General features: G+C 32.8%; 1 protein-coding gene across 1 annotated transcript in view; it reads left to right on the top strand.

Annotated features, from left to right (window-relative positions):
- The window catches only part of LOC125072462 (transcription factor SOX-6), a 102,736-nt gene extending 87,124 nt beyond the window's left edge, over window positions 1-15,612 (top strand). The window contains exons 4-7 of the mRNA XM_047683094.1: window positions 5,756-5,917; window positions 8,977-9,202; window positions 13,723-14,017; window positions 14,126-15,612. Of these exons, the coding sequence (XP_047539050.1) occupies window positions 5,756-5,917; window positions 8,977-9,202; window positions 13,723-14,017; window positions 14,126-14,375 (933 nt within the window). The 3' untranslated portion in view covers window positions 14,376-15,612. The remainder of the gene's footprint in view (window positions 1-5,755; window positions 5,918-8,976; window positions 9,203-13,722; window positions 14,018-14,125) is intronic.
- The last annotated feature ends 2,884 nt before the right edge of the window (window positions 15,613-18,496 follow it).

Below are 18,496 nucleotides of genomic sequence, written 5' to 3' on the forward strand. Positions count from 1 at the left end.
TTGTAATTCGCTATCATTTTTTTTTTAAATTATTGATATTATTTTTACTATATATTTTTATATTCTATAAAACCACAATTACTTGGTAAAATTATTATTAGTAGGGTCTTGTTATTACGCCCTCGTTAATTCAAAAGTGCAAACAATCAAGTTTGAACACTCAAAAAGACAAAAGTTCTTAGGGGCCGTCAGTTATAGAATCGGGAGTAGGTTAGAAGTGGTATAAAATATTTGACAATAAAAACCCATTCAAAATTTCTTATTCTAAAAAAAAACAAATACGTTCGAAATTTAAAATTACTTAAATTAGAATTTTAAAAAAGGTAACAAGGCATGAAGGCACTCATTTTTTCATAGGTGTAATAAAATTAGCTTCAGACTTTGTATATATGTATATTATTTTTATTCATACCGTAATGGTTTAAGGGTTTATTGATAAAGTATTGTAATAAAATATATATTCGAACTTTAAGCTCACCACCACCAGAACCATTAAAATATTTTTAATGCCTAAATATCAGCTTTCATGAAAAAGTACTTACGAAATTAGTTTACAAAAAAAACTATCTAAAACAACTATTTTTTTATCTCCTATTTTAAAACCGGCTAAGTCCCTTTAAATTTTAAAGAATTGAATTCAAATTGAATCCAAACGAAATCCTCAATTTATTAAATTTTTCTCGAATCGAACTTACAAAATTTCATACTCCTAATTTCAATATAAAAATTTTTGTTCGCCGATAGCGAGTCTCAGCGAATATATTGTTTCACATTGACAAACTAGATGGCGCTGTACGTAGTTAAATCGCGCTAACGTTGTGCATTCGTCAGATCATATAGCGCTACGGATACAATGTCCTAGGTGCCAATGTCTATGTGGTTTGGTGGCCACTTATTCATCAGAAATTTTTGTGGCGCGCTAGTAACATAAGCGCCGTATAAAGAAATAAACTATTAACTCCATGATATATACGAGTATTAATAATGATATAAACTTCTAATAGGTATAAATCATTTATTACTATATAAGTAAGATAACGATGAAAATTATATAATATATTTTTGATATATAAGTGAATTAAAATTAAAAGTTATTTTTTGCAACAATTAAATTGAACTCAAAGAAAAGTTATTGTTTTCTAATTGATTTGAATCGGAAAATCGACCGACAGCGCCTTTATATGAAATACAGATGATATACTATTATAGATTATCTCGTAGTAATTAGTAAATTTTTCAAAATTTATACAAGAAGATTTTCTTGTTCTTTGCTTGGTAAGCAAAGGTTTTTTTCTCGATTAGGTTAACATAGCTATATTTTATAAAACATTAATAAACTATGTATAATATAAATTTACATATGAATCGGACTTGAATTTCTTCGATGAATGGTTAAAACATATTTATAAATATAAATTGTTTACATATAGTTATGCGTTATAGTACCGTCTGTATTAATATCCTATAGACTAATAGTATTAAGGAGTAGACAAATTCAATATCATTTTTACTTTGCGTGTCATCCTCACAATGTATTTTGTAAAATTGTAAAAGACCGTAAAAAAAATTGTTATCTATATAATATATATATATATGTATTAAAAAAAATGACTTTCTCGTACACACTTTAATCTACTGCTCACTGACACTCAAAATCGAGTAGACCCCAACCGGGTGCGGTTATTTGAAATTAGCGTGGTGATTTCACCACACGACGCCCTGACACGTGCCAACGACTTTTGTATTACAGGAATACTTCAAAGACCCAATAACATCCATTGATGAGTAGAAAATTACATTCTTTTAAGGGATTTCTGTTCTTTAGGGTGGTTTTTGAGTTACATCGACTTAATTAACTTGATTTTTTGTTATTGTATAATAAAATAGGTGTTGTCCGCGGCTTCGCTCGCGTTTAAGGGGAGTTTTAGGCATGAAAAGTATCCTATATCTTCCTCGGAGTTCAAGCTTGCTTCATTACAAATCTTATCGAATTCAGTTCTATGGTTTGGCCGTTTTTTCGACAGACAGACAGAGTTACTTTCACATATGACAAAGTAAGGTGGAACTGTTAATGATTGCTTTTCGTAGGCCATATATTTCAGAAACTTTGTAAAAAGTATCATTAAGCATAGGTTAAGACACCTCCTGACTTGGTTTTGAAAATAATTCACCACTTCAGTTTGAGTCAATGGACGACCAATGGAGTTACGCCATCTAATAGGCTGAATATAATACAGTATGCAGTTTTCCCTACGATGTGGTCCATCACTGAGAAGCAGAACGATTTATCTGCTGGCCAGATTTGAACTAATGTTTTTCATATAGAATCTTTATACTCGATCCATTTCGGCTAAGAATTTTTCTACTTTAATTAAACATAATATTAAATGTACATACATTTTGTTATAGATCAGCCACTAAGTTTGATTCAACAAACTACGATCCAAATGATTTTACCAATATTTATAAACATGTTTATACCAGAAGTACGAAAGCAAAGCGCTTTTGTTTAATTTCAAATTATCAATTCAAAACAAACTTTATATACAAAACATAATAAGCTCCATAAAACATGGGGGACCTTACAATGCAGAACGCATAATCACCAGACCGATATTGATAAGATCGGAGTAAAAATCGCGAATCACCCATCACAAAGCGAACTCCCGGGGCGATCCGCGGACTTGTTTGCCGACAAGTTGCACGATCGATCTGACAGTTTAATTGGCGGTTGTCAAAATGTTTGTTGCGGTTATGTTAACAGTGACTGTGATTTCTTTTCACTGATATCTCCTTGTAAATGGATGTTATATATTAACAAATATGTACATTTAATTGGAAATAATTAATTAATGTTATTTTTTCTAGTGATTATTGATCCTCGGGATTTCGATTTCGTTTCCAATGATTAGATTAATATCATTTCTACTGTGATAAGACGCTTTTTAAAAGTTGATTGAAAATAATTATACTAATAAATTGTTGAGTTTTTTAATGCCAAAATATTATCCTAATAAAATATTGCAATATTGCATTTATTTTAGGTACTTATGCAACTAATGCAAGTCCTTTGTAAAGGGATATCTGAGCTTATCTCGCGATCCATCGACGCACAGATAAAAACAAGTCATGCTGTTGCAAGTTGGCGAATGTAATAATTAATTCAAAGCATTATTGTGCAATCTGTTCGCGATATTAAAACGCATTTTAGAATACCGATCGAAATGAATAGACTCGCTTATTACTTATTTTTTAACTAAAAAAAAAATCGATAGATATTTTTTTTCACATTTTCTTTTGAGATGATTATTTATATCATTTTTCATAATAAAACATTTTAATTTAAAAAAATGGGAGGAAGAAGAATATATGTGCCATATTGGTCTGTGCTGAAAGCCCATGGAAATTCGCGGTGGGAACTATAAACAAATCCTTACACCGTCATGCGTTGCTACCCCCCATTGGAGCTAAGATATTCCAACGACGAAAACCCAGAACACAGTAATGCTTTGATAGCTATAAACCGGTTTGGTATTAGATTTTCAGATAAGGGGGTATATACCCAGTCGATATAAGACTTTAACACCAATAGAAAACTTTTATGTATGTCAAATTTGTAATAAAATAAATGAACTTATAATGCGACTCCACGGGTCCTGTATTCCCAGTTTGTGCATTAGCGATTCATTTTGATATGTCATCATACCGGCTCTGCCCGCGTTGCGCTTTGTGCCGCTGACGCCGGGACAATTGTTATCCCTTTATCACCCTTTATTCAAATTATCAACACATCCACACAATACTCACCATAAATGCAACCATAATCCTCTTTGCAAACATACATTTTTCATTCAATTCTTCCGCTGTTTTGGAAAATTTCACATTAATCACCCTCGAATAATCCGACCAAATCGAAATGGAAGACTAGAATAATATATCTAGGAACGAGGACATGTCAGCCGATGACAGTAAATATTATGATTTCATTCGAGATCTTGCATCTCCTACGTCAATGTGACGTACGTTTTATTATACAGCGTTCGATAAAATTCTCACCAAATCCGTTCTTAAAACAAAACACTTCGACCTAAATTCAATAGGCATTAGGGCTATAATCGTTTTTGATGTGTTAAAAAATTAGTACCAAACTATTTCGATTTTGTCGGCGGCTTTATAAATTATGTCGTGGCATGTCCGGTCGTCATCTCTGATCTCTTTGTCAGCTCCCACAAGGATTCCTTCAACTGCAATGATTTTGATCTATGTTTAAATTTAATGTTGTATATTATCTTGATCACCGAGGTACGGCCTCATTGCTTTGACAATAGCTTAGTGACGATTTATTGGTAGCTCAAAGTATTATTGTTCTATCTAGAAATGTTCAGAGCGTAATCTCGTAATCGTTGACATTATTGTATGGAACTGCGTTAGAGTACCAAGGACGAAATGACAGATGGCGTTTACCCAGGTTAATTATAGCCACCTATCTTTATTGATCGGACATCGGCGCGTACGCTGAACGTGTAATACGAGAACACGCCCAATGGTTTGGGACACGCCAACAATTGACCCGTTAGCTGTAACGATCATCACACGATCTAACATTGACACTCTACATGAACGTACCATCTCACCTGCGTGAGAACAATTAATTCTAACAGCGCACCTGGTCATCTTCATCGATTTTTTAACGTTACATTAATAATACTATCAAAATACTGTCGAAATGCCAAAACGACGGTCCGCTATAAAACATAAGTACCAATTGCTAGGACATCTCCGCGGAGCTATTAAATAAAAGTCTTTTTACATTAGATAAATCGCGAACGTTATTCGGGAACATCTGTCCCGTACCGATTACAGCCATACATTATGCTCGGTTTGTTGTTTTTAATAAAAAGTTTAATCCGTTCGGTTATGACGGCAATTTGTCTGGCAGATGGAAAAACTTGCTCGATTACCAGTCGAGCTCGGCCTCCTGTATCGGCATCGGGTCGCTATTACAACCGCATCACGCTTTTTATTTGCGTGATTATGTCATGCATATTTATGTATACGCTTCTGTCTTACATTTGTGTTTTTTCTTTTAATAATCCTCGGCTATATTTCACTTACGAGTGCTGTCACAGAATCTTGCGAGCGAAATGAAAGTCTTTTGTAGTCACCGTCTGCATTCGGTTGCTGTAATATTTCTTCGGATTCGGAGCCATCGAGTGATTTCGATTTCGACACGTTATAATCTTGTAACGGTACAACCATTAACAATTCAATGCCGTCTTAATGAAGAGCTGATAAAATGTATATGGGGGTATTCGTCACGACTCGCGGCAATTAATCGAAGTTTTCTTTTTTCTTTACGTCTTTATGGGTGCAAAGATTTAATGGGCGTCCCTTGGGTGATTTAGCGCACAACTTAGTACTCTTTGTCATGACTGGCGCTTAAGCGTGTAATATATCTTGGGGGACAAATATCGCGAAGAAAGATCTCTCATTTAAGTGTCGTACAAAAGTACTTCGACTTGCTGACTGATTTTACATTTTTGGAAAGTAACTTTTATCATTATAGTGTGTTTATCTGTACCTTAAATATTTTCTATTGTCATATTTGAAATGTCATATATGAGCTATATTTGGAGAAATTCTTGGCCAAGAAGATATTGTTTCTCTTCTTCCATTGATCGACTATTTGTCATCTAATCGACTACTTATAATATGACTAAAAAACACTTATAATATATTTTTTTATCTTTTGCAGAATATAAACACCGTATCAGCTGAAATGGAACTGCAAAGACTTCAACAGGAGCACCTCAGGAGACAGGAAATGGTGAGACGTGGACACCTATATCCCGGACCACCACTTGGACTTCTCCCGTTATTAGAGCAGATGCGACCGCAGCCACCACCACAATCGAATGTAAGTCTGACAAACCATTATTCATTAAACTACCGCCAGTTACAGTTACAGAGTACTTCGTGAAGAGCGACCTGCGTAGCTAACACCATTTTAAATAGAACTCAATCATTAATCAGATGTTTTTTTATCATATTGTTATCTATGACCTATTAAGTGTAATTTTATTAAAAATAAATATATAAGTATACCTAAATCGTGCATCGGTACACGGGGACAGATCGGTGACGTTTAACGCAAAGTCACGCAGAGCTAGTTTATCTAGTTTTAGATAAATCTTATAAAACAAATACATAAAATTAATTTAAGAAAACACACAAGAACATAAATTATGACAGTTTAATTGATTCAAAAAGCGGGAACGAATAAATTATATTTTTATGTTGACGGTAACGCGCATTGGGTAATATCCTGTCCCAATTATTATTGACGCGTTTAACTTAGACAAATTTTTTGTAACATGTAATTTTATAAAGAAATTTGTATGATATTATAAAGCAAAGGAAAAAGTTCTCTCGCGGTCAACTTTTTTGTTTATTTTAAAACTGTTATGAGCTATGTGCTATGTTTATAGCACACAGCAGTTAACTATCTCCCCCAATTTGATTCCACCAAGAGGTGAATTAAAGAAGTACCCCATGTTCTTACCTAGGACTCTAAATTTCATCAAAATCGGTACAACGGCTTAAGCGTGAAGAGGTAACATACAGAGTTACTTTCGCATTTATAATATAAATATAAATTAATTTAAACGTGTCCCCTTTTTCCTTTTAAACTTCATAACAATTTTATGCTAACGTTTGAATATTACGTGTAAAAAAGAGTACCAATCCAAAAATAGTAGGTACATATTATTGATTTCAAATAAATTGTATGTATCTAGAATATTCCATAGCTGGACATAGACAATATTTACTTTTAAGGGAGAGAACGTGGTGCGTATTCGAACGTATGATTTATATTTTATACAACATAATGAACTCGTCCCATAGATCTACTTTCATTATCAAAAGCATTAAAATAGGCAATAAAGTAAATTTTATACACATAAAATTAATCCGAGTTACACATTCTAAATTCTCAACTCGTAAAGTGCGTTTAACGAAACCGGTTACAAAATCGAAACACCATGTATATACGATACGATATATGTTGATAATTATATTATTTAAAAAGATTTATAGATAATTAAGTGCGTATAAGAACATTTCGTATATGTTCCGCAAAACGAAAGTTGTTTCAAAATCTAATTAAATTAAAACCGGTGTCGCTTATGTAAAATTTATATGTAATATATAATTAGACGGTTCGAATGGTCATACATCATTTCACATCTAGTTTTTATTATATATATTTAATGTATATGATTGATATTGGGCAAAATGTATCAATAAATCTTATTATTCATTAAAATACTTAATACTGTTTGGATGAATACGCCTGGATTTATGTTCGAATTTAACAGGACTGGTTGAACAATAATTGTGAATACTAAAATCAATATAAATCTACTTATTTTATATAAGCAAATATGCGTATCTCTTGTTGACGATTCAAAAATGCTTTACTGTAAAAGTTACTTGAATAAAAGTAATTTTATATAATCTTGATAACTTCGAGTCAATAAGATAATAGACAAATAGGCAAAAGCATCTTTAAATAAAAACATAAGACAAAATATGTCATGTGTTTTATATGTTAATATTTATATATAAATGTACATAATACATTATATGTTATAATAATGACGATGTTAAATGTAGCAATTCGGAGAACGATACACTGTTATTATATCATCTAAATTAATATATAATTAACATTACGTTTAAATAAACCATTTATTAAATAATGCAGCGATCGTTATTTAACTATTAATATTATATTTCAAAATAATAATAAAAATATCGTCTACACACATTACAAATGATCGATCGTAAATTTTTATTAAACGTAAAATCTTCAAAATGTATCAACGAGAGAATCACGAATATATTAAATATGAATCTAATGTTAAACTAAACAGTCTAAAAATATCGACGAGTTGTTTATTTTAAAATTTTAATGAACCATCATCATTTTTGGCATCCCATTTATCACAAGCATCTAGGTCAGTTCGCGAATTTTGGAGCCGTTTCAATTAAACAACTAGCCACTGTCAACGATACTCACACCTACTGTTTATTCACTGTAGGTATGTTACGTTTACAATAATATTCAAAATTAAAATCAAAAATCAAAATATACTTTATTCAAGTAGGCTTTTCAAATCAAATCAAATCAAGTTTATTCTAGTAGACTTCACAACGAAGCGTTTTTGCATCGTCAATATTAAAATACTACCACCGTTTCGGAAAGCAGCCTCCAGCGAGAAGAAACGGCAAGAAACTCGCATAGTTGCTCTTTTCAAATAAACAGATTTACAGTGCTGTTTTTTTACAAAATTAGTGTCCTGTGATGGAACCCGAGCCGTGGCGTTTTTTTTCTAAAAAGTACTCTTTTAACTAACTCGTCATTTAAATAACTATTTAAAGTAAAGCTACCACCGGTTCGGAATGTAGATTCTACCGAGAAGAACCGGCAAGAAATTCAGTAGTTACTCTTTTTCGACATCTAAAAATACAGTCAGTAATATTCACTAATCCCTTTAAATCAACTTCAGTGCCTCGGCGGCAAAACCCTGACCCTATACACGCGGGCCTCGAAAACCCCGTAAAGATATTAGTCGTCCATTTACTCTCTTCATTCAAGGAATAGATTGAGCATCTGCGCTTGCGCACAAACTTGAGCACTATATGAGCGCAGTTCTCTATCGACAATGCGGCGTCGTTGGATTCGTTTTTTTTAAAATTAGAATACGTTGTTGTTTGTTTGAATAAACAAATTACTGTTTTGAATTGTTGGGCCAAACCTGAATTACTTTCAAACTTTTAATTTACCTTGGTTATGGTCATATCCTCTACGGTTTTTCCTTATTAATTATTTTTTCCCATTGATTCTAATTTTCAGGTAACGTCACGGAAAAGTTTTACAATTCTAAAATTTGTTGAACATAATTTTTACAGGTGGTACCGACATCGACTTGGCCGGCGACAGCTCAACTCGCCCAACTGACAGCAAGCGCGCGTTCTCCCCCACCTCAAGACCCCGATGCACCACTAAACCTCAGCAAGCAACGTTCACCGTCGCCTGCGCAGCCCATGATGCTTCAAAGATACGTGCCCTACCCGCCAATGGAAGAAAACAGCCCTTACATGAAGAAAGACGATGATTATAATACTGGCTGCAATAGTAAGTACCCACAGATTATACTTTAAAAATAAACTAAACAACACTCGATCTGGTCAACATACATATAATACAAGAAATAAAGATCTCATCACTAGGTCTACTTCAAAATCTTGAATAAAGACACGATACTTATTTTAAAATAAAACCTAGTTAAGATTTCTTACAAAAAGCCGTTAAGGTTTTCGACATACAACCGTATTACACTTGCTTAAATCGGCGTTGCCATCACAAATTATATAGGTATAAACAATATCTACGCATATCGACTTTGATGGCGATTGCTTGAACGGTATAAAAGAAGCAATGCTCTAGCGCCATCTAGCGGCGAGTTGCTTCAAAGTTGTTTAAAAACCTCTGCGAAAACATGTATACCAAACTTTCGTGGTCATCGATCAAAAGCTTCAAAATGCCGTCGAAGTCTATTAATCGCAAACAGACTTACTAACAAACATTTTATATAATAAGTATTAATATGATATCATTTATTTATGATGTAGCTAAAATAAAATACACATAAAAATGACAAGTTACATTGTAAACGATTCCAGATGGTGTTTAATTCGTTATACGTCGGCACATCGGCGATTGACCTTGAATTTGTAAACAATATTAAAACCTCTTTTTCGCACAGCGCAAAGAAATCAGTGACACAGTTTCGAGACGCAAGTCTACACATGCCCTGAGCCATGAATCAGTTAGTGATCACTATGACGCTTACTGGCGTCACAAACGCGCAAACGATCCAAAAATATGGGGACGGCTGTCTTATCAAATCATTTATTAGCCATACGGATGGGCGTAGACATAACCCCGTCAGAAATAAAAACGGACAAGGTCCCGCGGATCAGACGCCTACTTATAATTCACTGCTATTGCCGTTCAAAATGAAAATACAGTATAGAACTGGCAGCCAATTAAATTTATTCCGTTTCTTATACCAATAGTTATAATATTCGATGACGGTTTTCGAACTTTTATTGATTTAAAATACGGCCTCTGTGATGCATACGGTTATTTTACTGACTCAACATTCACAGCTGTTTTATACTAATGTTTTCGTTCTTGATTTATATAAATCAAGAAAGGTTTTAATATAATATCAATATAATATAATGTTTGATGATTTAATATCTAGTATTAATGTTATTAATGAAACAAAATCAAGGTTTGAATGGCTAATTAACTAGATTAAGTAAACCTTCCAACGGTTCGGTTTAGTAATGAGAAAATTCTACAATAAACTCTTTAGAGTGGATATATTTTTCCATCGATCTACAGAGGTAAATGTTTAAAAGACAAGTAATACAATTTTTGATACTTTTCCTATGATTTACATAAAAAATCTTGTGGAGTTTCTGTCGCTGGTCTGGTCTGGTCTGGTCTAGTTATTCTCGTCTCTGGGTATTTTCTTCGAACCGGTAGTACGACTACCTTTACATTTAATTTAATACTGTACTGTGATTTAAAAGTACTTTTATGAACCTTCTTGATTCTATAATAATATTATGAAGAGGTATAATTTGTTTGTTTGTATGTAGATGGTTACCTTCGTAACCAATTCTAAAATTTTGTTCCCTAGTAGAAAACTATATTATTCCTGAGACTTATAGGGTATTAATTACATTTAATAAGTAAACAATTACGGGTACAAACCCGTGCGAAGACAGGGCGGGTTGTTAGTAAAGATTATTTTGATTTAAATGTTGAATGAAACTACATGATTAATGAATCCAAAGTTTTATAATACACGAACACCGAACACACCTCGCTCCGGTTGTCAACCCATCCGATGAACCAATATTAATATCACAAATTCGCAAAACATTACGCAACATACGAACTAAAATAAACAAGGAATTAAATGAATAGTCGCTTTCGCTACGAAATGTGAAAACTAAGAAATGTTCCGTGTCGCCGCCAAACATTTTGATGTCTGAGTTTAATTGCTAAATATAATTAATCTAGATACGATGTAAAACAGTTATGATGCGGGAAACACGAGTTTATGTAGGTCAGGCTGTATAGCGAAGACAGTTTCCAACTACACCTGCTGTGGCGCGGACCTGTTGTACAAGATATCGCTGAAGTGGAGTTTTGTGACACTGTCGACACTGTGTCTGACGAGTCGAGGTGTGTTGTGATATTGAATCGGAAGTTGGATAGCGTAACATTGTATGCTTACATTTGTGGACTAATTATTACTTTGTAGCATATTATTTTTTTACAATATTTTACTGAGATTTAAAGTAGATATACAAAAAAGGAACGTGTCTTTAAAGGACCCAAAGGTGCGAAAAAAATATTCATTCGAAGTAATTTATCTATAAGTACACATCAATTATTTAATTCCTGATAACAAGGAATACCGCAAAACGCGTTACATTATATAGAATATAATTTGAAACAATTAAATAATACTTCTTTAATGTACCAGTTAAAGATATAAACCCGTGTAAATAATTACACTTACAATTATGATACGATATTGAAATGAACGTATTATTTGTAATACTAATGCACTCGAAAAGTTTTTGTATATTATTTAATGTAAATTATGATGCGAATAAATTTAATAGTGCACACTTTAAATAGTTGGCAGTGTCCCAAACCGAGATGGTTACAAAATGCGGTGTCGTTTGGTTTCCTTTAAAACAAGAGAATCGCGAGAAATATGGAATAGATGGCGCTCAAGACGCACGCTTCCGCCCTTCGTTGATCTGCCCGATCGTACATATACGCGGAAAAGTGAAATAAAAACTAATACACAAAATGTCCTTTAAAAATAATTTATATATCATGTCAAGGAATTCTTATTTAATGTAAGTCGATTAATTACTGATATAATGAGAAATTTCAAACATAAATAATACGCAACAAACGAAACTATCCTATCTAATTAGAAGGTATTTTAATGACTGACAAGTTAAATGAACGAGACTGTACTTTTGTCAAATGGAAGTTAATCATGTATAAACGAAATGTTTTCGCGTACGCAGATCTTATACGTTTCGCATGTACCAGTACGATTATACGTTTTGGAACCGTGTATCACGCGAATCGTCCGATGTAGGATGTTATAAATTATCTAACAGCGTGTCAAATTAATTCGAGGAATGTGTAGACTTTGAGAGGTCGAAATTTCCGTGCGACAGAGCTTATTAATTGTAGGTACACTTGGTTACGAATCCGTCAACTGAAATGTTAAGCGGATGTGTCTTGTATTTGCTCTAAATATTTGTACACGAGACCTTTATGACTTTTCATCGCGATTATACATAAACGTCAAGGAGTGTTATTGATTTTAACTTTTCATAATAATGTACAATTTTAGATTTTATTCGCTGCGCCCGCGGCTTTGCCCGCGTGGATTCATTTTGTGACTTTTAAGAGTGTATACTCGTACATACGCGCCCGCGGTTCAAGCAGCTTGCTAACGCTTTATATTCTGAATTGCTTTACAAATGCTATTGGTTCAAGCTGAAATATTGATATTTGTAAAACCTATGTTACTTCTAAAATATATTCAAATCGGTTCAATAGTTTCAGAGTTTATCAATTACAAACAAACACATCTTCCCTCTTCACAATATTACTACAGATCGATCGAGTAAAGTTTTTATACAATAAGTATGACAGCTAAACCGTAAGTGCGTTCAACTCCATTATGGAAATGAAGACAGTGTTGCTTGAAGATATTATTATATAATTTATGAGTTTTATTCGAAAGTATTTTCCAAATAGTGACAGAATAATCTGATGTGAAACGAAAATTCCATATATCAATCCGCTCATCCGAAAAGCAACTAGTCCAGAATAGACCCATTCTTAATCTTTGTTTAACGATTGTTTTACAGCCAGCATTCACTGTTCGCGATAATTTACGACATAGCTTAGCGAGGCATCCGATTGAATTCTTTGTATGAACCTCCCATTCACTAATATCTATATCTTATGTCTTTAGAAATAAAGACTAAAATACAATAACAAATTACACCCTAGACAGTTGCGTCTATGATAGTTCGAGCTAAAATATACAATATAGTTTAGGAAGTAAAACTTAAACTGTTTGTGTTATTACCGTTTTACGATATCGTTCGTAAAATTTTGTAAATATTTTTAGTTATTCAAATAACGGGGCCGTGATGGTTCAGGAGTAAGAACACGTGAATCTAGTGAATCTAGACCGAAGTCTGCGAGTTAAAATCCTTAGTTTGTGTTTATAATTTAACTCGTGTTCTGCGATGAAGGAGAATATGGTGAGGAAATTTTCACGTGTCGTCGAATTTTGAGACATGTGTATTCGCCGACTGGTATTAAGGTAACAGTGGAATAAGCTCCAAGACCTTGTCGTGGGTAGAGGATGCATTTGCCCAACAGTGAGACATTAATAGGATGTTACTTGGTATGAGTCATAAGTCTTTTCATCCTGCAAATAACTAACTTAAACTATCGGTTCTCTCCATTGTGTTAGTAACATTCTAAAATGAAACAAATTTATTAAATTCTAATTCTCTTTACAGCGTCTTCTTGGGCTCAGACTCCTCCTGAAGAGGCAGAGAAAGCTAAACTGATCCGTCAACCGAAACGCGATGAAGCTGGTAAACCCCACATCAAGAGACCCATGAACGCATTCATGGTTTGGGCGAAAGACGAACGCCGCAAGATCCTCAAAGCCTGCCCAGATATGCATAACTCGAATATATCAAAGATACTCGGTGCGAGATGGAAGGCCATGTCCAACGCAGAGAAGCAGCCATACTACGAAGAACAGTCGAGACTTTCGAAGTTGCATATGGAAAAACATCCTGATTACAGGTAAGAACATTTTTAATATACGTTACCTTAATTAGTAGTTTGTATCAATTAAGTAATTAGTACGTTAGTATTTGTGTAATTTTAATCATTTAAATTATTCAATTCCAGGTACCGACCAAGACCTAAGCGGACATGCATAGTCGATGGAAAGAAGATGCGGATATCAGAATATAAGAATCTTATGCGCACGCGCAGACAGGAGATGAGGCAGCTCTGGTGCAGGGATGGGGGGAGCGAACTGAACTTTCTCCCCTCTTTATCAAGCCCCGGACCATCTAACTCATCACCACCACCCAATGGGGGTAATTACATGAACCCAGGTTTCTCTCCCCCATTGTCTCCCAGAGAGGAAGATTGAGGTACGGCGCGCGGCTGGCCCTATCCGCACGCCGCGCCCCTCTCCCTACCCCCGTCTCACCATCCCTGGTAAACTCCAGAAAGTTCTCGAATAAACGTAAGGAACAGAAGAATCTCGCTAGTAGCGACTCCCATCAACTACTTAATGTGAGATCTTCAAGGCTATAAATGTTGTTGATAAATAATGCCAGTGTCGCTCCGATCTCTCGTCTATACAAATGTCTTATTATAATTGAGATTATTCCATTAGTGAATTAAGATCAACTCATGTAAACGTTTCGGTTTACGACAAGTAGATGGCAGTAATCGTTTGGACTGTGCTAGAATTGTATCTACTAGTGATTAGACGATTAGGAAAGTGTATATAATAAGTTATATTGTTATATTTCATCAAATTTCAATGTAAATATTTGATAATCCTCTGTAGATATGTATGCACGTAATCGATGTTCGGATAAAGTTATCTGTAGTAAGTTCTAGATTAGCCATAGATTAAAAGTTATTTAAGTATTAGATCCGGAATTTACTTTTGTGTGGCCATGTGTAAATCTTAGTTAAAATATCTTTTCGTAGTGTAGATTTAAGGGATTTAATTGTATCAAACCAAAAATTTGAAGCGGAATGCTTGAAAATTTAAGTGTTTTGAACACATGCTGTCGAAGAACCAGTGATAACTATGATGCATAATAAAGTATAAATAAAATAACTCATAATACTCATTAGCGGAAATTTGTACTTTAAACAACTATATTTAGTGGGTAAAAAAAAAATGTAATGTCAAAATATCTTCGATGCTCTGTATTTCATAAGTATCTATGAAAAATAATTAATCTGTGCCAACCAGTGTTGAAAACAAGATGGTGGTCAATTTGGAGATTGTCAATTTACATTAAAAAAAAAAATAGAAAGATGTTCTATTTATTCCCAATTTATATTTCAAATAGGCCCACCGAAATGTGGGGAAATAAAAATCAAATATTCGCTTTATCAAATCGTGCAATTTATTAGTAGACGTAGAATAAGGTATAGTTGACAAATATCTTCATAATATAGTTATAGAGAAACAAATTTGTATAGATTTTAGTGTTAATTCAGGTTAAAGGGAGCGATGTCGTTAATTGCCATTTTATTTGTTATTTATTTTTCTAATTGTATTTTTCTTGTTTTCTTTTTTTGTACTGATGGCGAGTACATACCTATAATTTTATATTATCTATAAATAACAATATACAAACTGTATTTTTATTATCTGTTGTCAATTTTTTTTCTCATTACTGAACTTCTTTTTTTATGTTGTACATACCCCATGCCTGAATAATGATTTGCGGTCTGTACTCGCCTTTATATTGTATGCCAGTAATATTATGTAATCGACGTGAATAGATGTAGACGAATAAGCATATAAATAAATTATTGTGTACGTGACTTAATCGAATATGTAGCGTGTACTTCTTAGTAAATGTGTAAGGGTTTAGTAAAGTGACGTTAAATTATTTATTCTTATGTTGATTCCCATTGTACATACGCGATATATTAATGTGAAAGTTCGTTGTGTTTATTTTATAATGATCGATACTTAATATGCGAATCGCATAGATCTCGGTCGATTTTTTTATTTGTATTTATTATCTGTGTCACAGACAATTCATTTAAAACACATCTGACTTGACAGTTTCGTTTTACGGTATAGTTTTTTTTTTCTTCATAAAAATAACGTACCAGGGTATGTTATTTTTATTCTACTTACTAAAATTATGTGTTGTTATATTTCTTATGGTTTTTAACTAAATTATTTTTCATTGATTGAGATTATTTTGTTAAAGTTTCCACTAAGTACACAAGCGCGTAGATAGACTTAGGTTTTAATACCTAGTTGGTATAAACCAGGACACATTATTCAAATTGTGCCAAAACCCAAAAGTTTAATAAAAAGTAATTATACAAAAAATACATATTGTTTTATTTTCTAATGCCCAATGCTAAGAATACCTGTCAACTCCGTGACCTTTAAAAAAATACTTCAGTTATGTAATATCATTATTTTATACTGTACCATTTAAATTAAATAAATATTCAGTCAATAAAGACGAAAAAACTTAGGACTTTATTTGTAAGCAATTCGAGATTCGCGGATCTTTTTTTCCGGCGAAAAAGGAGCCTGTAATGCAAATAAACCAGATTCAGATTTCTGATTTAAAAAAAAAAACCTCAAATAATAAACGATTTCCAAGCTGAGATAATAGTAATAAAGGTTTATTAATTTTAAAGTTAATAATGTTTTATATTAGTTAAATACTAAATACCTTCATTATATTCTCTTTTTTTTTAATTTTAAGTATAATTATAATATTTTTACTGAATAATGTAATTTTGACACGGCATGTAACATACATGAAATTACGACAAGTACTTGTGATATTTAATTACTAAAGCACTGGTGGTCGCATTAGTACTATACGTGGTGCTATTATCAATAAATAATTCCATACAAAAGAATCATTTTAAAATAATTTTAAATAAATACGGTCAACAAAATAAATTAGCTTATTTCTGCGGTTTCTTTAAAAGTAAAATTGTACTTGTTGACGTTTAAAACACTTCTTTGGAAAACATCCAAACCAACAATATAAGGTCGTCACGAAAAAAAATCATGTCATTTTATAATAATGGTATATTAAACACGATATTACAGTATTATCATTACAACTGATATGGCTACAATAGTCTGGCTACATTGTTTAATACAAAAATATAATGTTCTTGTACATATATTTTGATCTAATGAAAAATAAATTTATAAAGGTAGCTTGATAAGAAGCAGATATAGTTTTTGGTACATTTTGATTATAGAAATATTATTACATGTAAGATCAATTATGTGTCATCACTAAACACAGTCATGAAATATATATCTCTTTTTAAGGATATATTAGGACATATTTATATGTTGCAGGGTTATTGACATAACAATGTTGTCCATAGTCTTAATCTCATACAAACCAAGAATAATATCACTTGAAAGATTCAGTATTTGAATCAAATGTTTGACAATTTCATGGACAAGGGACTCTGATTGGTTCACTTAATGTCACTTTTGACATATGTCATTTGAATTTTAAATAGATGCAGTAACTGTTCGATAATCGCCCAAATAAAAATGAGCGACAAACCCAATATCTCAGTTCCAATATGTTCAGTGAAATTTCAAATGAAACGTTATGGGACGAAATTAAAAATGCTTGACTACACATGACATTTAAAACTGCACAACCTACAGTCACCATCGAAGAGTCGACCAACGCAATGAAATTACAATGGAAATTAAAATTAACCTTACAATTTCATTATGACGACGGACGAGTTTTGTACAATTTATAATGTCACAAGACACATATGTTGCGTGGTCAGCTGGTTCCACCCTTGACTATATTAAAAAATAATTCTAAATTTGATATTCTACTTGAATAGACATCAACAACACATGAAAAATACTGACCCAAATTAATGGTTTAATATAAGAGAAGCGTACAAGTATTATTACAAGGTAAATTCTTTAAATACTGCACAGTTCTGCGTTATAATAAAAAATATATACAAATTATTCTGTATAATTCTTAGGATAAAATTTGATTTCGCGTTCAATTGGTGTAATAACATTAAATTCACGAGCTTAGGTTGCAAGCACTTATACCTTTTTCTTTTAAGAAACGATAATTTTACTAACGGTTAGTGCGTCCGTCTATTGTCTACGAGGCGTTCTTAAGGATCCAATCACAAAACAGAAGGCTATAAATATTTAGTGTACATATGAACGTGACGTAACAGACGTGGAATAAAAAAAAACGGTTTCGTTAGCAAGTGAGCAGAGGGCGGCGGCAGATATATATCGTCGTTGCGCCTGCAAAAGTCGTTGTGTTTTTTTTTATTATTATGCCGTTTTAATCGTTATTTCAATTTATGTCGCTTTCGATGTATTAACGTCACATAGCGAAATTTTAACTATTAAATTACTGAAATTATCACAAAACTGTTTCTACAGTACTTGCGTATTGGAATAACGATTAAAACGGCAGAACAATCTAAATATAAGAAAAAAACACATAGCGGCTTTTGCAGGCGCAA

This window comes from Vanessa atalanta, chromosome 21 (genome assembly GCF_905147765.1).
Source record: "Vanessa atalanta chromosome 21, ilVanAtal1.2, whole genome shotgun sequence".
Taxonomy (NCBI): Eukaryota; Metazoa; Arthropoda; class Insecta; order Lepidoptera; family Nymphalidae; genus Vanessa; species Vanessa atalanta.